The 23267-nt window shown below is 37.3% G+C and overlaps 1 protein-coding gene across 2 annotated transcripts; it reads left to right on the top strand.

Annotated features, from left to right (window-relative positions):
- The first annotated feature begins 1309 nt into the window (after nt 1-1309).
- Nucleotides 1310-22017, top strand: LOC100893902 (receptor-type tyrosine-protein phosphatase kappa). Of its 2 annotated transcripts, XM_030996309.1 has the most exons (19): nt 1310-1371; nt 3049-3118; nt 5647-5774; nt 8236-8609; nt 9714-9801; nt 10450-10526; nt 10996-11032; nt 13080-13177; nt 14038-14160; nt 15036-15184; nt 15846-15981; nt 16185-16337; nt 17336-17435; nt 18026-18102; nt 18853-18984; nt 19510-19632; nt 20599-20738; nt 21202-21337; nt 21663-22017. In XM_030996309.1, the coding sequence occupies exons 1-19, from the start codon at nt 1344-1346 to the stop codon at nt 21969-21971; spliced, it is 2478 nt and encodes an 825-aa protein (XP_030852169.1). In that variant the 5' UTR covers nt 1310-1343; the 3' UTR covers nt 21972-22017. The 2 variants fall into 2 exon arrangements, with proteins under 2 accessions (XP_030852169.1, XP_030852170.1); XM_030996310.1 differs by lacking the exons at nt 1310-1371; nt 3049-3118; nt 5647-5774 and adding an exon at nt 7400-7981.
- Nucleotides 22018-23267: the final 1250 nt, after the last annotated feature.

A 23267-nucleotide genomic window follows, 5' to 3' on the forward strand; every position in this document is an offset into this window, starting at 1 on the left:
CGACTTCCTGAATAACCAAATGTTATTGAATTTGTATTGTATTGTTTTATTGCATTCTTATTGCAGTTTTGTATCAGTGGATTGGGATTTGGATTGCAATTACAATGTTTGTAGGCCTACGCTTAATTATGTCTAAAGCCCCACTGCACTACTGTACTTTCGCCCTCCATATAGCAAACAATGCCTATAATCGGTCACCGTTGGTCCCCCATGATCCCCTTTTTCTTATGTTATTTGAGATCTGATTTGGTGAGATAACCGCCTGTCAGTGACCACGCTGGGTGGTCTAATCACTCCAGGCCAAAGAAGTACAGACGGGCTTAAGGAAAATATCTTCAGTAATTGATCATACCTGACACGAATTTCGGTACCAAATAGAATTTCACATTTTTTTCAGATTTTTTTTGTTTGTCTGCCCTTTAAAAAAAATGACATGTGCCAGGATACATGAAAGACAAATTTTATATTACATGAGTATTGAATCAGACATACACATGCAATGCTGTTACTTCCTCATTGTATTATACTCAAAACGCATATGAAACCAAAAGTGAAGACGATCCTTGTGGTAAATGCGAGCAATAACTAGCATGATATGGCATTTCGGTGGTATATATAATTATGTAGTATTTAAATAAGATCCTCTTCCTTTCCCAACTAACATCTTTCATTTTCTAACAATTTTGGTTTAACATCAGGGGAAAATTATTTGATTACCCACTTCCAATTTACAAATCATATTTAATAATCTCAGACCATAACATAATTCAGATATTTCAGAGAGGGAGAGTATAGATAGAGGGGGAGGGAGGGATGGGTGAGGTAGAGAGATAGAGGGAGAGGTGATACTAAGAATACTCAATCCCTGTCATGTATATCATTTGATGTGATATTTTTGTGTGGAAATTCTTATGGTTGAACGTAATATATATATAAAGACATAACTTTGTCACTGTGGGGGGGGGGGGGGGGGGGGGGGGGACGTCTTTGTTCTATCATAAAAATTTCCGTCTCTAAATTTTGCCAATATTTCTACTATCAACATGTACAGTGAAATATATAAAAATCACAAATACTTTAGTGCCCGAATAAGAGATAATTTAAAAAAAAATATGTTTGTGTGTTTGTTTGCTTGCCAGATTGTTCTTTTTAAAATACTCAGGGGTGCCACGTATGCCTATTATATCTGTTAATATGAAACACATTAATTTTCGAACATACTTGTAATTATTATTTATGATGTTGATACTGTTTTCATTATGATCATGATAACACAGTAGATATATTGATTTTGTTTCACATTCTTTAATTTTGAAGCTTGACCGAGAGATAAGCAGTCCATCATGGTATCTATCTCTTCACACATATCAGGTATAGTAATTGCCATTTACTAGAATTGTCTAATCTTACTTCATTACTGAAACGTCAGAACAAGCTGTCGAAAGCAACTAGGCCTTTACAACTTGAATGAGTGTTATCATTAACGTATAATGGTCAGATATTCCTACTACATGCTTCATGTGGTTATGTTAATGGAATACAAGACCTCTGAAAAAATGTGCATTGTTAGCCTAAGTCTTTAAGATATGATTAACTAATATTTGCGATCTTCGTCTGTTTTATCGTTATTGTAATGCAAAAACAAAACAGAGAACTAAATTTGTTCTTTCAATAAGAAAAATGATGAAATAAAAAAGTAGATAATAAAGATAATACCTACAACATCACATCAAACGTGACAAATTATCGTACCTATAGACGTCATGCGGAACAACCATTTGAAAACAAACTATGGGATAAAAACAATTTGGTAAACTTTGGTGTAAAAAAAGGATTTACCAAGCTACTCTATATATTGTTGCTTATTTCAATGAAAGCTTACTTCATTAAAGTACTGTCTTAATCTATGAATGTAGATATAATACAATGTTACGCTAATGAAGTCTAGATAAAGTGGAACGGGGCTATTTCTGTTAAAGGGATTGGGCATCTCTGCCTTCGGATTCTGAACAAAATCCTGGAATTAGCTCATGCTGCAATGATAATTATAAACCTTTAGGTCCGTCAGGAATTCCATTACTCTTACAAGCCGATCGCCTATCTGATTATCAAAATATTTATGATTGGAATTCGAAATTTCGAAAACCGTTTTCCCAACGGTTTTAGAACACTACAGTCTATTCGAGAAATGAGTATGGTAAAATCGGTCACACAAAGCTATTTACTTTTTTGAGGCACTTCATGATCATTTTGAAGCACAATTTTGTAGGGCTTCAATATTACACCTATCATCACAGACACCGATAACACGTAGGGCCATGCATCTCAGGTTTGTAAAACTAGAAACATTGTTAAACGATATTGGAAGTTTATGTCCTCCTAAGTCACGTGCTTATATAGGTTTTCGATATAACTATATTCATATCAAACTAATGTGTTTTGTTAAGTCTGTGATTAAGCTATCAGATAATCTGGAATCAAATCACGTTTGGGTGCTGGGAGGCGTTTCACAAAGTCCTTTTTCAATGAAAAATGACAAAATTCAGCGACAAAACTGCTGATAACCAATCAGAAGCAAGGATTTCAGTAGCTTATAACAAAAACTGTCATTTGTCACTGATGACATGTTTTGTGAAACGGGGCCCTGGTCTGACTCTAATTTGACAGTCAAACGCAATTCCATAAATCTAAAGCAGAGCCTAGCTAGCTCTAATCTCTGGCCCTGAGCAGCTACAGTACAGAGTTCAGTAGACCGTGTAGTTGAATAGTCTCTTATTTCAGACACTCTGCCATGTATTATAGTTATGACTTACAATGGTTTGAGTCTGCATGCAAACTATATACACCTGTCTACAAAGGCCACATTTGTTGCTTTCCTTGAAAATAGTTTCTCATTGAATCATGTACTAAAGGAACCTGTCTACAAAGACCACCTGTCTACAATGGCCACTTTTTGTGTTTCCCTTGGGCGGTCGCTATAGACAGGTTTGACTGTAGTTAGATTCAACCGATTGATTCAGATGTATTTCATCTCTTTTTACCGTACAGGCTTGCAATTAACAACCATTGCCGTATGCCTACTGTGTGTCATCATCATTACGTTACTATGGTGCGTGTGGTAAGTACATGTATGTCCGTGTTATATCATTCTTAAAATCGCTCTGTCGCATTCTGACATTCCGACATTATGAGCTCTTATTGCGAATAATATACCTGGATATATCAAGAAGTTGGAGCAAACTCTAACGCCTAGGTCGTATCGGGGGGTGGGGAAGAGTTCGTCATATCTACGATGTTGAGAGCCCCAAATATTCACAGTGTCTTGTCAGTTTGAGTCTATGGCGATCTCATTACGTCTCTATTACGTTCTTATGGCGTCCTCATATGCGACCGACGCGAAAGACCAGGGAAAGTGATTTGGGAATTATCGGGGAGACTCTGGAGATCCAGCAAATACAGTTTATCGGACATGACATTTTTACTTTTTTTTGGTGTTTTAAAAAAAATATTAGATTGCATGCACATAGGCAGAGCTAAAGTTGAGCGTAATGCATTACACTTTTGTCCACTTTTTTATAGACTTTTATATGTTTGCTTTAGATTGCTCATTGATTTGGTTATATAAACCTTTTATATTTAGTCTTTGCTACATTCATTGCAATAAAATACCAAAAATTGAATCTCACATACTTTTAGCTTGAAATGATGAGAACTAATAACAGGATTCGACCTTTTGACCAAAATCATTGTTGCCAAGTTTTGCCCCCGGCAAAAGTGAGATTTTAAGATAATTATACGTAGGCCTACACGAACTTCAAAATATCGATAAACGAATCAAATGCAGCTTTTTCTACTATTTCTTTCGATATTATCATTAAGCTTGAAAAGGTAGCCCAAATATTCCTGGACTTATCGCCGATTTTATGATTGTTTTTTATTTTCCTTGGAATTGCCCATGCCAAGCAGTTTACATATAGCGCCACCTACTACAATTGGATAATCGTCAGAGTGCTATTTCACAAAAGTGCAAATGTTAGATTCAAGAAAACAACATTCACAAATTCTTCTTTAAAGCCCCATTGTCCTACTTGTAGCTACTTGCTCCCTCTATATAGAAAACTTCCCCAATCGGTGCCTGTTGATCCCCCATGATCCTCTTTTTCTTATGTTAGTTGAGAGCTGAGTTAATGAGATAGCCACCTGTCAGTGACCTCGCTGTGTGGTCTAATCCCTTCTGGCCCAGTAGTATTGATGGTCTTTAAAAAAAAATTCACATTCGTCACGTTTCACGACGCTTGTAGCCTTTTTTTTATACTATGGAATTAACGGAGCGGCTAAACTAACCAGCGCTCATCAAACAGGATAGTACCAGGCTGGGATTCGAACCTCGTACCTTGTGATCTACAGTCTGTTGACTTTTTCTCAGTAGACCAACAAATTCTCGTAGACTTATCTTCTTAAATGAAAACGAAAATAAAATACAAAATAATAATTTGATAAAGATTGATATAAATTAATGGATGGGGTTCTGTTCAAGTGGATGGCATTATTTCCTGATACATTGCACTTTAGTATTAACACACTGGCAACTATGTAACGTTCGTTCGAAATCAATTCCGAGTTCAAAACTGGATCAAAGTACATGTCAAACAAAATGGCCTATATTCAAACCGCCTCCGAATCATCCGATGAAACCTTGTTTGTTTGTTCGTTTGTCCGAAATCCATATATACATACAAGTTTTAAAAACACACACATATAAAACATATTTCAAACGATAAGAAAATAAGTAAATGTGTAAAGTATAGACAAACGGTTGGATAGCCCATACATTTAATTCATGTTTAGTCTTTCTCAATTTTTGCCTAGTCTTTCTCAGTCTCAGTCTGAGTCTTTCTCAGTCTCATCGGTGCGACCAGGATATAAATGGAAACATTATAGATTAACATGGTTAACATAAAAAGTTGAATAGAACATACACACACACACATATATATATATATATATATATATACAAATAGGTTAGAAGGCGAGAAATCCAAACAAGCCCTAATTTAGAAGAAGAATGCGAACAGAAAAAGAATTAGATGAAAAACAAATCAGTTGTATTTGTTTGCTATTGAAAGTCAAACATGATATTACAAATATTATAAACTGCTTTTGAAATTATAGTAAGTTGGTTTATATTTATAGTTAATGCCCTTCCGGATCCAAACAGAACTTGATTTGAACCCAGAAACTTTTTATACACTGCACCTCTTCTTTTATATATTGCTCTTTGTTTTCCAACCTGGTCAGTGAAAACCTATAACCTGCATGACAATCAAATAATATTCTACTATGAAATAATGCAACAATCTCCTTAAACATTCAGGCCATTAACCATTAAGGTAATTATATTTGATCGTGGGAAATATGATTACGGAAATGTGTGTAATATGTAACAATCTCCTTAAACATTCAGGCCATTAACCATTAAGGTAATTATATTTGATCGTGGGAAATATGATTACGGAAATGTGTGTAATATGTAAATCTATTTATAAGTGTACAACTTAAATGACTTATTTGATCAGTCGAAGAGAAGTACCACTTATTCAGACGACTCGGTAACTATGGTAACTCTGATTTATTCTTACAAAAAAGGATAAAACGACACCGGAAACCAAGACGAAGGCAGAGTAAAATCGATATGGAGTATGCTGTCAAGTTTACTTATCCGCGAAGACTGACTCACTCTAAAACGGGTAACGGGGATGCAATCACAGTGACTGGTATGTATCACTTTGAAAACCGCTTCCTCTAAAAAGGCATTTTCAATACTCTAATGGAGATTGAATAGAAATCAATAAGGCTAAAAATATCGAATAATTACCAGGGACTATAAACCCTCGTATGTGTATTGTAATTTCTTTGTCAGATTATTTCTAACATGTCTTACTACAGACTAATTAGACTCATAAAATAATGCCTGATTTACAACGGGGCCATTCTTCTGGTAAAAGATGGTTTGGATAAAAACATAATTGATAGAACTACACGAGAGCTACATAATTACTTGATAAATATTATCCTTTCATTTTAATGGGCATTTTTTTTCTTGTTTTGATGTTGTTGTGACCATTTTTATACTCTCTCATTTGTTTTACGTATTAAAATACCTTGATGTCTGATACTTTTCTTATTGCCATACAATTATTAATATTTTGTAAACTTGCAAACAATGTTGATTAACATGTAGTTGTTAAGCTTCTACCAACCTGGCACTGCACTGCCTGGTGTCCTGTGATCACTGGATCAAAGATCGGTGACAATAGGTACCCAGAGTCCCTGTTTAGTGATGGCTTAATTCTCTTAATCCACATGGACTCTTTCACCTTTCTTGCCCAGAAGTTACTTTCAAAGTCTATTATGAGGGCATCCTCCCATCCAATGTTATGTCCTGTATTGAGGGCGTGTTCAGCTAATACTGAATGGGATGGGTTGCTCAATCTGAGGGCTCATTTTGTGATCTTTTAGACGCTCATTAAGAGTTCTGCCAGTTTCCCCAACATATGAATTGTTACAGTCTGTGCACGTAATCTTGTATACAATATCTGTCTTTTCCTCTCTTGGGATTTTGTCTTTTGGGTGGACCAACCAGTGTGTTAGGGCTTTTGAAGGCAACACTGGTGTCCTTGTCTTGGAATGCTCGTTTCAGACGAGAGGATGTAGTGTTGACAACAGGCGAACTACTCTGTTGTTCACTTCTTCCTTTTCCTTTTTTTTTGGGGGGGGGGGGGGGTCTTAGTTCTTATTCTGTTCTTCGCTCTTTGTCTCATGCATGTTGGGTATCCACAAGACATAAGCGCCTTGTCAATATGTTGGAATTAACTCTGTAGTGCATCATTGTCCGAGGTTACATTTTGAGCTCTCAGATACAATGAGCTAGCAACTCCAACCTTTGTGCTGAGGGGGTGGTCTGATTCGAAGTTCAAATAAGAATCATGCCCCCACCCCCCTAGGATATGGTGGAGGTACGTTGATGACACCTTTGTTATCATTGATCATCAGCATATTGACGAATTTACTAATTACATCAATAGCATCGACCAAAACATAAAGTTCACCGTTGAGGAAGAGGTTCAAAGGTCACTGAACTTCCTGGACACAAAGGTCTTTGACCTGTCAGATTCCATCGCCGTGTACAGGAAACCAACCCACACTGATTCGTATTTGAACTTCGAATCGGACCACCCCCTCAGCACAAAGGTTGGAGTTGCTAGCTCATTGTATCTGAGAGCTCAAAATGTACCCCGGACAATGATGCACTACAGAGTGAATTCCAACATATTGACAAGGCGTGTATGTCTTGTGGATACCCAGCATGGATGAGACAAAGAGCGAAGGACATAATAAGAACTATAAGATCCCCCTCCCCACCCAAAGGAAAAGGAAGAAGTGAACAACAGAGTATAGTTCTTCCTTTTGTCAACACTATATCCTCTCGCCTGAAACGAGCATTCCAAGACAAGGACATCAGTGTTGCCTTCAAAAGCCCTAACACACTAAGAAGTAGGTTGGTCCACCCAAAAGACAAAATCTCAGGATAGGAAAAGACAGGTATTGTGTACAAGATTACGTGCACAGACTGTAACAATTCATATGTTGGGGAAACTGGCAGAACTCTTAATGAGCGTCTAAAAGATTACAAAAGAGCCCTCAGATTGAGCAACCCATCCCATTCAGCATTAGCTGAACAGGATGTCCTCGTAATAGACTTTGAAAGTAACTTCTGGGCAAGAAAGGTGAAAGAGTCCATGTGGATTAAGAGAATTAAGCCATCACTAAACAGGGACTCTGGGTACCTATTGTCACCGATCTTTGGTACAGTGATCACAGGACACCAGGCAGTGCAGCGAAGCAAACGTGTGACTCAGACTGATCACTTACCTTGAGAAAGTCCACAGGAGTGGACGAAAGCTTGCATAACAAAATTAAGGTTGGTAGAAGCTTAAAAGCTACATGTTATCATCATCCCCAACTGATGATAGTTTTCTGTATCATTGTTGATTTATATTATTTGTTCCATTGTTACACTCTTGTAATACCTTGTTACCTCCACGGAGATTATAGTCTAGGCGTAAAACGGAGGGATACATGATGTGTCTATTAATAACTATTAAATGAAGCCACCTTGTGTATAGTTAGCTAATCCCGTTGTTATGCTATCACATTGAATATTACACGATGCAGACAAAACTGCGGGGATTGTATGTATCACCCAGAGCACTCCGAAGGTTGAACCACGGTCTGACAGCCTGAGACCAGCCCCCTCTCATCCTCCAATGGATGCAGCCGGTTCTCAGGAAACACAGGTCCTCGACTTCAAGCATAGGGAGGAGGAGCCATCACCGGGTGGTCAGGGAGATGAGCAGAGAAAGGAGGATGTTGCTGAGGTCGAAGAGATGAAGAGGGAGGATGAATCAAAAGGCTTCAATCATCAAGAAGACATGGAGTCCTGTGGACATACAGAAGAAGCTACCATCGGTCCTGTATCAGTCGAGGAGTTTGCAGACCATGTCAAGATAATGAAAGATGACAGTACAACTTTCGACGATGAATGGGCCGTAAGTTATCTTCAACTCAGAATAAACAGAATGAATGGGCACATTAGTTCAAGATATACATGCGTGTGGTGCGCTTTAATGATTCTGTTAACACTAAATCATATGTTTCCCCTTACCTCTTGTAAGTATAGGTACATACTTGGGTTGCATTTTGGTTGAATTTGCCATGATAATGGAAAACCAAGAGACTTGATCAAATTATTTTTAATTTTCATTTCATTCATTTGTCGAACGTGCATAACTCATTTGCCCATCACACAAATTAAACGCTTCGACATTTAAAAAAATACCGAACATTAATACATGAGGGGCATACTAGGAAAATAATCAATAATCCTTTCGATTATTTGATTTTGTTTCTTTAAACTAGGTTTTTTAAAGGCCCACTGCACTACTTGTAGCTACTTGCGCCCTCTATACAACAAACAATGCCTAATCGGTGACCATTGGTCCCCCATGATCCTCTTTTTCTTATGTTATCTGAGAGCCGAGTTGATGAGATAACCACCTGTTCAGTGACCTTGCAGGGCGGTCTAATCCCTCCTGTAAACTATGGCAGATAAGCTTTAAGTGTTTCTGTTACGATAATTCCCCTTGTTCCATTATGTAAAAAAGTTTTTACTCCACTTGATTTAAATAAATCACTTGGTTATCACAAACATTGCTAGATTCTGTTATGTCAGACAGATAATTCTATGTCTAATGAATTCACTCATCCCACCCATTTGTCCGAAAAGTAAAAAGAAAAAAAAAAAGGTTTCTCTGAACCACAGATAACCCTTCTGTTCATAAAAAAAATGACCAATATGATATTTATAATTTGTGTTTATTTACGTGTATTTTCAACCATGACATCATGTTTGGGTTCAACGACATTTGCTTGATGCTCAATACTAGGGACTTTTAGATTTGCGTGGACTGATACGTGTGACGTCCATTCAAGGCAGTGCATTAAAAGGACGTCGATCGTAGTAATCCCCATTGTCTTCGCGCGAATCTAAAAGTCCCTATTACCGAGGGACACGTTCTTAATAAGTTTATAGAGAGAGGGAGAGAGAACTGCGTCATAAGATTTATAATCTGTTGTCATGTTTAATTTTACAGCGACTATACGACCACAGATACAAGTTACAGACCTTTGCAATGATGGAAGCAAACTTCAAGAAGAACCGCTACAAAAACATTCTTCCTTGTGAGTCAACAACTTTTTCACCAAAACCTAAAATTTAATTTATCATCGTTAAAGAGTTTGTTACTCAGGTAGAACTATTTTTGTATTTGTGTTTGAATTAGAAAATTGCACGTACGTTTAGTGATCTTTAAGTGAATTAAAGTTCTGGTCATGCGATTGCATTGTGAAAGAAAAGGTGTGGAATGAATCAGAAAAAGTTGATCATGTAGCATGTAAGTATTGGTGTGTACTGCAATGTTCTGGAGTCATCAAAATCATAATAAATTTGGCCCAGTCTTGGTAAAGTAACATGCACTGTACACAGAAAGATGTATATGGGACTAAACAAATGGTGTCGGGGCTACTCCTTATCTTTCTATGCTCATTACTCAGCCAGTATACATTTTCTACCAAAATTGTTTGGCAACTGACATTTATTTGTAATCTTGAACATTCAGTGTAAGTTTCGTTTGATTCTGTGAGAATTCATTTTCTTTTTTTTTTACCAGAACTCAAGTTTATCTTTAAATTGAGAAAGTTGTAGCACAAACTTATCTCTATACGTTATCAATAAAACATAAATCTTTATTGGTCATGGCTTAAGTTTTTACTCAATCTCGTTTATTTATTCGATATCAATTATCTGATTAATCATATGCTTATTTGAAGATGACCACGCTCGAGTGATTCTTGACCTGATCGGAGATGACCCTCATAGTGATTACGTCAATGCTAGTTACATCCAGGTAAGTGAGGGCTCTTACAAAAACACATGCCATTTAAAATATGAGATAAAGATAACATGTAAAAAGTTGATGTATCTTTAGCAAAGTGCTTTATTGAGGTGAAAAGGGGTCTTTATATCTTTCTGGTTTTATCCCGCTAACAAACAAGAGTATGTGTCTTCTTTATAGGGAAATGAAGTGTATATGCAATGCCGGTCAGGAACGGTTCTATGATAACTGTTTTATTTAGGGGGGGGGCTTGGGGTTAGGGTGTCTTGCATTCATTTTCTACACGTGCCTCGCCTTTTTTTTGGGGGGGGGGGGGTGGAGTTGAAATGTTTTTGTTTGTGGGGGAGACCTTGACTCCGCAGCTTGAGCCGCCCAAAATCCCTCAAGAACCACTAATGATGCCTGTTGCACACGAGGTACATTATCAATACATATATTATACATTTTATTATCAATAACCTTTTTAAATATTTGTTTGCAGAGTTTCACAAAGGAAAATACCTACATCGCATCACAGGGTAAGCAAAGCGAGAGAAGGTTGAGTTCTGGGAAGAAGTGAAAAATATTTGTGAGCGTATTATCATTTTTATTTTGAAAGTGTGGAAGAACATCAGATCAAACATGTTTCCTGAAAAACATGGCTCTTCAAATGCCTTCATATTCTAAATATGTCATGTAACATCGTAAAATCGGGACGGATTTTTACGCCACGTGTTCGTGTTGTCCCATATACATCTTTCTGTGTACAGTGTTTGTAACTTACCCAAGCTTGGCCAAACTTCTTATCATTTTGATGGTTCCAGAACCTTGCAAGACACACGAATACTTATATGCTAGATGATCAACCTTTTCTGGTCGATTCCACATCATTTCTTTCACAATGCAATCGCATGACCAGAACTCAACTTCATCTTTAAGAAGTATATAACAAGTCATGTGGTTTGATTGAAAAAGTGCAATCTTTAAAGGGACCAAAATGCAAAAGGAATAACCCACTTCAAGGAGGATGCTCTACCCTCCATCAGAATGATGCAGCCCCATGTTGGTTCTCACATCATATAAGCTTACTAGCTTGTTTTTTCAAATACTTGCACTGGACTTAGCATATTTTACTGTAAATTAATAAGTGCTTTGTCCACGCACCATTCCAGCAATTAATGTGACTCATTGTGGTTACTCGCCTCACCTACCATCCCAGTATAGCTTCCTCGAAGCCTTCCTGAGTGAGCTGCCAAAGGGTTTACCCAACCAAGTACCAAGTTATTAGAAAAAGATAACACCGTCTTGTAGATTTGCGTAATGTCTGAACACTTCTTCAAACTTTCCCCAAAGCTTTATGAGTTAATTACCAAACTAAAATACGAACTCGTAATTGTTATAGTTGTGGAATTAAATTAATGAAAATGTCCCAATGCGTGAAGTACAACCTTAACATGTTTAGAAATCCCAACTGCTCTTAAACATCGTTTGATTTTAAATGTTTGACTAGAGATAGCTGGTGTAAAGTTGTATAAATGTTATAGGGAAGTTTAACAAAGATCCATTTATTTCCACGTTTAAAAACAACCTTTCAAATATGACAGTGTAACATGACTTGTAAACACGAAGGCCATCCTGGCATCAAGTTCATAGATGGAGGTGCAGAAGAATAAAAGTTTGAGGAAATCCAATAAGGGAAAAGTTCTGAAACGTGGACGTTAATATGGGTAGATCAAACACAGATTGATCATTCTGTGACTTCACTTGAGATCATTTTCCTCTCAAATTTGCATCAGGTATTCATAGATTTACGTTTTTCTGCCAACAAAAAAATAAATTATCTTTTCTATAGACAAGCCTTTTTTTTGCTTCAACGATTAGAAATCCAGAATTTTCGAACATCCTATGTTCAGTATGCTTTAAACCTTCACTGACACATTTCTATCATTTATTTTTGTTGTTATTTTTGTTATTGGTGGTGGTGATGGTGTTGTTGCTGCTTATGTTATTAGAGCCACGTTGATATCTATTCTCTTATCCCGTTATAACCAGAAAGTTTAGACAATTAATTTTGTTATCATAATACAGTACAGAATATTTTTGTGGGGCGGGGGTGAGTAACAAACAGTCATGGCGTCAAGTACCCTAGTCCAGCCTCTGTACCGTTTTCGTTTAGCGCACCCAATCAGCTGATAAAATAACACACCCTCAACGTTGAAAGTAGACCTAGCCATTCCTCTAAATCTGGGTCCTGGTTCGTGTGGACGGAAATTTGGGGATTGCGCGATCAGTGGAGAGACCGCGCTGTGTGTGGGGGATAAAAAGAACGAACGGACTGAATCTATTTGGGGATTGCGCGATCAGTGGAGAGACCGCGCTGTGTGTGGGGGATAAAAAGAACGAACGGACTGAATCTGGACTACAAGTACCCACGAATGTGTCGCATACAACTATAGAGATATCAGCTCAGCCCAATAAACACTCTCTCTCTCCCTCTCTCCCCGCTCTCTCTTTCTCTCTCTCTCTATCTCTCTCTCTCTCTTTCTCTCTCTCTATCTCTCTCTCTCTTTCTATCTATCTATCTAGGACCTAATGTAACTTCTATAGCTGATTTTTGGAGGATGGTTTGGCAGAAGGAGGTGGAAACTATTATCATGGCAACCAATCTGGTAGACAAGGGAAAGGTAGGACATGTGCATTTTTCTAAATAATTATCCTTTCTCCGTCATTGGTGTCCATGTGCATCCTCATTGATTCGTAACCTATCATCGTTGCCAGCAATCCCCCTCTCTCTCTCTCTCTCTCTCTCTCTCACTACTGATGGTTATTACTTTGATATGATTTGATTCAGATAGCATAAAGCATGTCTTGGAGCTGTATTACAAAAGAAAAAGGAAACAAACATCTAATTATACTACCCTGGTATAGTATTTGTACTGAGGATCATTTTGTGCCATAAATTATATCAATTTAGCTCGTACAGATATGTGATATTGTCTTTTGTTCGTTAATGTACAGTATTCGATTTCATATTTACACCACTTTTAAATGCAGTTACGTCATTGTGTGAACTGCAATACCCTTTCACTACTTAAATCAAAATTCGGTAGTTCACGTACACAGAATATTTGTCGTAAAAGGCTAAATCCTACAGATATATTGTATTACATCTCCTTTTTGTTTTTACTTGTTGGCTTATTAGTGTGGTTGTATGTTGCTGTTGTTTTTTATTTTTTACAATTCACTGTTTGCTTTAATTAGGATATATTGCATTTACATATTTGTATCATATACCTTACTCATTTCGCTATTTTTATGTTCAAATCTGTATTTATAACCTGGTTTGCAATTTTTTGTTTGTTAAAATTGTATTTTGTAATTTGTTTATTTTTATTTATATTTTGATGTGTTGATAAAATGTATTTACTTGTTTTTGTCATGAAGGGCCTCAACGAAAACTAGTATTTATTTGCTGATGGGCTACCCTTCTTTTTAAAGATGTGCAATAAATAAATAAATAAAAGTACAACGTTTGTCGTTACAGATCAAATGTGAGAAATACTGGCCTGATCAGGGTGAGGAGATGTATTTTGAGGACATAGTAGTGACGTGTGAAGCTGAGGTTCATGGCATACATGACGCCAGACGATCGCTCGTTCTTCACAAGGTATCACTAAAACAAGATTTTATTCCAAGTACCACTATGAACATTTTTTTTTTTTTAAATAAATGTAATGCTTCCTGGGAAAAATTTCAATAGTTTAAACATATTTGTGGGTGTTCTGGGTGTAAGCCACAAATATGTTTATTTTATGAATATATCGGACAAAGAAAGAGGACAAAATATACAGTTCCTCATTCTACCCTCAACAATTGCTGTGGTAGACAAAGGAACATCCCTGTTCTACACATTTTACATAATAGCAGTGAAGGGATGTTCCTTTGTCTACCACAGCAATTATTGTTGAGGGTAGAATTAGGAACTGTATATCTTGTCCTCTTTCTTTGTCCGTCATGTTCATAGTGAGTCCTTCCTAAAGAATTCAGGAACAATACTGTTCGTATTGCTAACCCTGTGATAACATGCAGGGCCTCCATGTGCATGATAATTTAAAAGCTATAACCTGATAATAAGTCAAAGATTTCTTCTCCTGTAGTATATTTTCTCCTCTACTCTAATCCTCCCCGTCTATCTCTCGCTGTCTCTCTCTCTCTCTCTCTCTCTCTCCCTCTCCCCCTCTCTCTCTCTCTCTCTCTCTCCCTCTCCCCCCTCTCTCTCTCTCTCTCTCTCTCCCTCTCCCTCCTATTTTTGCTTTTAATTTTCCCTTTAATTGTCTCTCCAACAGTTGTTGTTTTTTAAATCCCGTTTGAATACTCGGGAATGGAAAGAAAATTCAAGCATCAAGAGATCATTGAATACTAGCATGTTGTTCAAGTTTATGTCACTGCCCCCATACATCAGTATAACAATTGTGATTTCGCCCCCTACCCTTCCCCATCCTCATCGCCTTTGCTGTATCTTCTTTAACACATACTATATAGGACGAGGAGGTTCGTTGCTTGGATCACTTTCATTTCACTCGCTGGCCAGATAAAGGAGTTCCTAGGAACGTATCCGTACTACTCAGATTCATCCAAGAGGTCAATCAGTCACGTGATGATAAATCTACACCTCTATTGGTTCATTGCAGGTACATCATCAGGAACATATACAACAAATTATTTCATTTGAGAATATGGCTTGAGAAAGAGAATGAATGTAGGGTAACCATTAATATTGTGTGCATTTAGAGATGGGTTTCCAGGATTTATGACTTTAGAAGTTATATGGAGATTTCTATAATACTGAACGACGGGAGAATGACAACAACTGTCATAGGCATGATCGTGTGAAATTTGATTATGTAATGCTTGTAAGCTTGATGATACTGTAAAAGAAAAGTGCCTATTTGTTCGCTAACCTTGAAAAGGTTGACATTCATTTTCAGGGGATAATTCCTCTATGCTCATTGCTAAAATAGAACTGGGAGTGTTTCACAAAGGTCCTAAGTTGGACTAAACAATTGTGGAAAGCCGTTAGCATCTTTGAAGATATTTAAAAAAAAAGTTATTTTAAAAGGCATAACATGTTGATTCAAATCCTTCATATTTTCTAACATCAAGAAGCTTTCATCTTCTTGAAGTGGAATTCATGAAAAATCTAAAATGCTCTAATTTTTGCTTTTAAATATATTTGATTAAAAAAATGGATCTCTCAGTGTTAAAGTCCGAATTAGTTTCGACTTCTGATCTTTGGGAAACATCCCCCAACCTGGTGTTATAGTGAGATAGTTATTATCTGTTTATCCCTAGTGCTGGCGTGGGTCGTACAGGAGTGGTGATCGCATTGGATAATGAGATGCAAAGAGCCAAACAAACTGGATTTGTTGATATCTTCAACTTCGTTCGAGCGATGAGACAACGCAGACCACAAATGGTTCAAACACCTGTAAGTAGCCAATAGCAGACATAGTCCCAGTTGTTTTGATTTCACTAACGCATATCCTTAATTCTTCTTTCAACTACATGTGTGCGAGTCTGTGTATGTACATTTTCTTTTTTTCTGGTCTTTCTTCCTGTTTGTTGTTTTCATGATTACATTTACATTTGCTCGAATAACCAATCGTTAAACCGTGTTGTGTTATTCTTTAGGAACAGTATGAATTCATCCATGACGCCATGTTGGAATTTCTTGTCGGCCATGACACTATGATACCACGTGATCGATTCATCGAACATTTCGCTGACTTGCGGACCAAATCAGATCAAGATGTCACCTTGACTAAACTAGACCAAGAATTTGAGGTACAGTAATACGGACATTGACTTTGAGAAGACTGGGTGAAAGCGAATATTTTCTTTACAAGTGAAACTTTTTCTATGAAGTCTAACATTCAAAAGTATTGTCCTAATGGCGGACTGATGAATTCTAATAGGTCAGGATAAGGAGAGCTGAGGTTTTTGTTTTCAGTTCGTTACTGTGCCATGGACCAGTGATAGCTTAGCAATAGAGTTGCTGCCCGGCAAGCAGAAGATTGCAGGTTCAAAACCCGCTTGATCCAAGATTTTTCTGACTTGTTTTCTATTACCAGATTTCTTTACAACAATCGAAACTTCTCCCAGGAAGCTTAACATTATCGGCGTTGTCATATAGGTTTCTAGATTCATAAATCTTATAAAATAAAACAAATTAATAGAAATTGTACATTAAGATCTGTCTTTTATGAAGAGTAGGTCGTTATTGACTGTTTTAGATGAAAATAATGCTCGAAGTGGGGGAAGAATATAAGAAGGAAGAAAGGTCGAAAATAATGAAGAAATAGAAAGGCCATGTCATTGTAGAATTCAGGAACAAACTGATGGAGCAATCAACGTAATGTAAATTCAATATTTCACAGATGCATGCCTGTGAAGGCGTAATGTCGAGAAAACCAACTGGGGTTGACGATTAGAAGAGATTCAAATATTAACTTGAGGACCGCTGTGAGTCATGCCCTCATCAGATGACGTAGGGGCGGATCTAGCTTTTTGCCAAGAGTGGGGTTTGACCAAGTGGCGGATCCAGGATTTTCCAAAAATCGCGCCGTTATACAGTTTTACTTTTTTCTTCTTCTTTTTTCCCTTTTTTTCTTCTGCCCTCCCCCCTTTGTTTCCTTCACTTGGCCGCCCAAGGGGGGGGGGGGGGGTTAAACCCCCGAACCACCCTAGCACCCTAGATCCGTCCATGGGCTACTAATTACCACGTTTAGAAAACTACCGCTATACTGTCATGGGGCCTAACTCTTAAGTTTTCTCTCTTCTAGATCATGAACAAAGTTTGTCATGAGCCACCGATGGACGCCACCAACGTTGGAAAACTGGAAGAAAACGCATCAAAGAATCGCTACCAAAACGTCTTGCCTCGTAAATATAATTTCATATATGGTTTTAGTCATAGACATCAATCAACGGGGACGGGGGCAGTACCCCGCCCCCACTGGTTACATTGTGTACATAACTCACCCCCACCCCCGGACTCATAATTTGTTCATTCTGAAATCCTAATTTTTACGGTTTCCCAGGCCTCTTTTAATTTCCTTATTTTGTTCTATCTTTGTAATTATCTTCTTTGCTGTTGAGAATAATTGAATTGAATATCAGAACAAGGTATACATACTCGTCTAAATAGCAATCAGGAGAACACACTGTAGTTCCCGTAGCCAGACACATTTGTTTTTCCATAATGAATGCAATAAAATGTCATTGAGATTTGATGAATAGATGCGTGAAACAAGGTCATTATTCAGCACGTTTTCCTATCGATAGAAGGGTGGTGAATTACATTATCTTGTATATGTTTAAAAGGTTTTTGAAAATATGAGTTTATGGTTGATCGATTTCTAGATTTAAAATAATGATTTTGAATAATCACTGATTAAATTTCGTCAATCGAGATTAACTGTTGTTTGTATTAGTGATATTTCAAACATTTGAACTATTTTCTTAATGTTTAGGAGATACACATCGGCCTCTGTTAATATCCTTCAGTACTGATACATCCACCCAGTATATCAACGCAACATTCTGTCAGGTAATTTTCTTTTCGACATCATTTAATAATAAGAAGGGAAACATATCTAAGTGATATACACTTTTAATATTTCCTTCCTTGTCAACGCTAATTGAGTGAATATAATCACAGATATTGGAAGGGAAACATTGTCATATGTCCTTGTAGGCTTATTTTTCGGTATTTCATTTTTAAAATTAAAAATGAAGACTTTAAAATGTGTCTCACCCCAGGGGGGGGGGGGGGGCTATACTTCCGAGTGTGCTTTATAGTTATATATTTTTGTGAATTATACATATTATTTAGCGAGGTCGCCTTCAGACTCAAACAAAATAAAAAGTTGCATGGCTATATAAACTAAAGTGAACTGTACTAAAGTGATGGGATTAGGCAGTGCTAAATGATTATTTAGATTTTTTTTTCGTCATGTTTGGGGAATGGTACGGCCCCTTTCAGCATTTGATTCCTTATTAAGAGAGGGAGATGAGAGGGAGAAACAGAGGCAGATGGGAAGGGGAATGAAGTTTAATTCAAATAGAGCTTAGATTATTATTGTCAGTTCTCGCTTTTATGAAGAAATGGAAAACGCACATTAATCACATGCTATGTAGATCAGGATGTTTCAATCTCGTATTGAATTATCGTATCGTATCGTATTGAATCGTATATTATCGTATTGAATCGTATCGTATCGTATTGAATCGTATATTATCGTATCGTATTGAATTTTACTTGTATAGTATGTAAGAATGGAAAGTGAATATCTTTCAGGGCTACAAAGACCGTGAAAAGATAATCACAACACAGATGCCTCTATCACAGACTGTTACTGACTTTCTTCGACTGATATACGACTACCGTATCAGTACCATCGTCATGCTCAACGATCTCTCCAAAGAAGATGTGAGTAAATATTTCATCTTTCATTGTCCTACTTTATATTATTACCCCTTCCCCTCGATTTAACTCTCGTGTAATAAAGATCAAGATGAAGAAATAGAACAGAGACTGTACATGCTACTAAGATGCAACTTACAACTGTAAGCTAATTCTCAGATGGTAGAGATGGCATGCAGACATTTTGAGCATACGGTTGTTTTAAAGAATAGCCTATCCATCAGACAGTATAGTCTCCTGTCATTACCTCTCTTTACCAATGTTTATATGCGCAATTGGTAATTGAAAGCGGTTTATTTGAAACCAAAGTATATAGGTCGAGGTGATATCAGTCAAAATTGTAAAGTATGTTCTGTAATCTTTCTACCACTGGGGTTCCCCATGCTATCATCGACGCAGAAATTCAAAGTGTCTTCCTTTATCTTTTCAATCACGGAACGAATTCAACTGAACTGCCACGTATTGACAATGTTTTGTATGAGAATAATATCTAATCTGCATGCGGTATATTAACCAATGGTGTTTGGACAGGCTTCTTCTATTTACTGGGATGAGGCCAATCCAAACATCAAGCAACCTTTCTCCATGAATGTACTGGACACAGTGGAATCTGAGCATTGGACAGAACGTACATTGGAACTCAAACACAGAAAGGTATTTATTTGGCCTTCATAATCACACTTCTCAAACTTGAGTAATATTTTATGTCTCAAAGTACGTCAAAGGGAAGTATATCATGATACGGACGTTCCGTATACGATGACTTATACAAGGTGGCAAATTAACAAAAAAGGTTTTATAGACTAGCCTTTCTTTTTTCAACTGTTGTCTTTCAGAAAGTAATTATCTGAACCATAATATTATTTGTCGTGTGACTCCACTAAGTAAACCATCCTTTAAAGGGGAAGTCCACCCTGAAATTAAGTTAGTTTTAATAGGAGTAGAAAAATGAGAGAAACAAGTCAGTGAAAGTTTGAGCAAATTTCGATTAAAAATAAGGAAGTTAGGATTTTTGAAGTTGTGATCAATCAAACACAAATTGGCAACTCTATGACGTATCATGCGAGCTCAACTTCCATTTGCTCAGTACTAAAAAAATCTAAAATTTTCATTTTCCCTCAAGAAAAATTTCAACCATACATGCACCCTAAATATAATAATTGCAAATATGTTTCTATACTCCCCTGCAAGGAACAAATATATATTCCGTCATCAATAACGAAGAAAACATGATTTTATGGAATATTATGCACAAAGCAAATGAAGGATAGCTCGTATAATAAGTCACAGAGTTGCCAATTTGTATTTGATTGATCACAACTTCAATAATTCATAACTTTCTTATTTTCATTCAGAATTTGCTCAAACTTTCACTCACCTGATTTTCTTATTATTCTGCCTCTATCGAAACAAACTTATTTTGGGGGTGGACTTTCCCTTTAAGAGTCGTTTGCTGGTCTCTCCATTTATGCATTCTTGCTACAAAAGGCTTCGCTGCTGAGGCCTACAAAATTTGAGATTATTATTAATGTGAATGACAACAGTTTATCACTGTGACTTGGAATTTCGCATTATATGAATGTCTCAAATTGCTTCTTAATTTTCACGTCAATACGATAGAACACAAGGATCATCCAACATTTCCAGTTCTTATCATGGAAGGAAGTGGACTCAGTAGACTTCTACCAAACATTACTCGACTTCATGAACAATGTAACGAGCCAGCAAGGGGGTGACAGCCCAGTCCTTGTACACTGTCTGTAAGTATCAATCTCACTGACTAATTCCCGATTAGCATCTTCCTAAATAAAGATTAACACTGTGTTATGTTCAAAGTTGTTTTTAATTTTGAATAATGATAAACAAAAACTTAAGGGCATAGATTTCTGCCTCATAGATGTCGTACTGTACTTCTGGAAAGAGGATATATATTTCGGCCCCGGCCCCCCCCCCCCACTCACTGTTATTTAGGGTAAGCGTATGCAATGTTCCCTCCTTCTGAAAACACCCCCTAAGTCCGGGGTGTAAAGTCAACACGGGCCGGATTTTTGTGTACTACGAGCCGGAATTTGGTGCGTGAAAAGTACCCCTTTACCGGACATTTTGGGAACACGCATGCGGTTTCTCCGACCCGTGATTGGGGAGGGGGCGGAATTTCGGCCTATACAAAACTAGTTTTAAATTAATTTGTTTGAATATCCATTTCAAATGAACAAACTACAGGAATGGCGTTGGACGGACGGGAGTGTTCTGTGTAGTCAAGATGTGTCTAGATCAACTGGAGGTTGAAGACGCAGTCGATGTTTTTCAGATCGTGAAGGCTCTGAGACATGACAACTTCCAGATGATACAGAGTTTGGTAAGTTGAGCATTTCTTTTGTTCTTTTGTTCTAATTTCAATTTGAATAGATTTTCAAGGCTTCGATTGGTTATGATCTTTAATTCATGACATTATACTGAAATATCATGTTGGCAAAGTTAGAGAAACGACAACGAGTACATCCTATAAGAATATGAGTTTGTGATTCAAAATATCGTGGATGGCTGGTTCATAATATGGCCACATGATTTTCTACGCGTATATATTTTAAAGCATCTCGAGCTTGTTGTTTAGCTTATGTTTTATCTAAAATTGGAATGCTATATTCAGGGAGTTTCTTTCATTTTGTTTCACTATCTTTTAGGAGGATTATAAGTTGTGCTACCGCATTTTAAATCATCTGATGGCGATGTCACAAGAGAACACTCTACAATCCACTCAGGAGTTTGACATGGAAAAGGATGACGGTCTATCGGAGAGTGTATCGACAAGAACGGGTGATGAAGAGTGTGAGGATGTTGAAATTGATCCCATTGAGTACTACGCTCATAACGACGATGATATACAGGATGAAGACGCGGATAGCAAGGAAGGATTACATGACCTTGAGAAATCTCTAACAAGAGATCTTCACCTTTCCGAGTTCGATGAGGTGACCATTACTAAGCTCTAGTAGTCTTACCACAACAGTTCCGATTCCTTATTGTCAAAGGGAAACTCTTGTACTGCAGTCAAGAATCCAACACTGATTACTAGGCATTATGGGAAAACATATTGAGCGGGGAAAGCTCTATTAACGTGTACATTCCAATGACGCAATAACTTATGCACTTGAAATTAACAATGGATACGCGCAGTAGAAACGCATATTTCTTTCAGATTGATAAATTGCTCTATGTTAATATTTGCATTTACACTGCAATTAAAAATGTCGACTTTTCTCACATTCCGGGATGCATCAAGACGAAAAATCGAAATCAATAAATCCACCTCTGGAGTGTGGACTTTTGAAACGGTTGCCGAAGTTTCAACAATTTGTGGCAGTGTAAAGGCAAAATTCGGTATGATACAGATTTTTGCTCACGTGACTCTCTTCACTTCCGTGCTATTAACGTACAAACGCATGCAGGAAACCGACGAGTGGTAAATGCCCACAACTCACACAATAAAATCTGTGTGAGCAAGCTTTGACGGTTTTTGTAATGGTTTTTTTCCAGTAGTGTAAACGATCGTCCCCCAAAGCGACAATCTTTCGAAAAGATGTTTTGGATGTATTTTTTGAACGGGGTGTTTTGTCAAAATATCCCTTTTAGAAAATATGTAAGCGAATATGGTCAATTACTGAATGTTCCAGCGTTCAATGTAATGAGATATATGAACCGACAAATTCAGAATATCCTGAGGGATGTCATCGACGCCGCAGATCGAGGTTTAAACATAGTGGCATGAGGAAAATTCTGAATGCGGAGGAGAATATAAATAGTTAAATTGAACACCGAAAATGCAATAGATGCTTTATGAATTTGAGGCTATTTGCAATCTCATGCCTTTATTTGGAGTCGGGTCCTCTTGATTTCATTAAGGATGCATTCAGGTCAGAAGCGCGCAGATATGATACCGACACTAAAACTATGGCTCATTGGTGATCTCAAGATTGTACTATGCCTCAACTTCGTCTCGGGCACAGTGCAGATTCGAGATCATCTATGTTTAACCGTGCACCTCAAGCAGTCACGCTTTCCCTGCTTTGAAAGGCGTGTAGCGGATGGGGATAGATCGGGGACGCGTGAACGACTTTCAAACAAGATTGTAATCTGTAGAGTGGAAAATTAACATGAGGCTATTGGTAAGGATATTCAACACTATGTAATTTATGCTATGAAGTGATATATCTCAAAATGTCTTGAAGATTGTATTTCAGTTTGTAGGTATGGTATGCGTACTCTGTAGTACAGGCAACAACGTGGGA

Source organism: Strongylocentrotus purpuratus, unplaced genomic scaffold, assembly GCF_000002235.5.
Source record: "Strongylocentrotus purpuratus isolate Spur 01 unplaced genomic scaffold, Spur_5.0 spur5_scaffold_3, whole genome shotgun sequence".
NCBI classification, from domain to species: domain Eukaryota; kingdom Metazoa; phylum Echinodermata; class Echinoidea; order Camarodonta; family Strongylocentrotidae; genus Strongylocentrotus; species Strongylocentrotus purpuratus.

Excerpts from the sequence above, each read along its gene's own strand:
- LOC100893902 (XM_030996309.1), top strand. The coding sequence starts at position 1,344 with ATGGTATCTATCTCTTCACACATATCAG. Across the intron at positions 10,527-10,995 it reads TCAATGCTAGTTACATCCAG|AGTTTCACAAAGGAAAATAC; the intron begins GTAAGTGAGGGC and ends ATTTGTTTGCAG. Across the intron at positions 13,178-14,037 it reads ATCTGGTAGACAAGGGAAAG|ATCAAATGTGAGAAATACTG; the intron begins GTAGGACATGTG and ends TTGTCGTTACAG.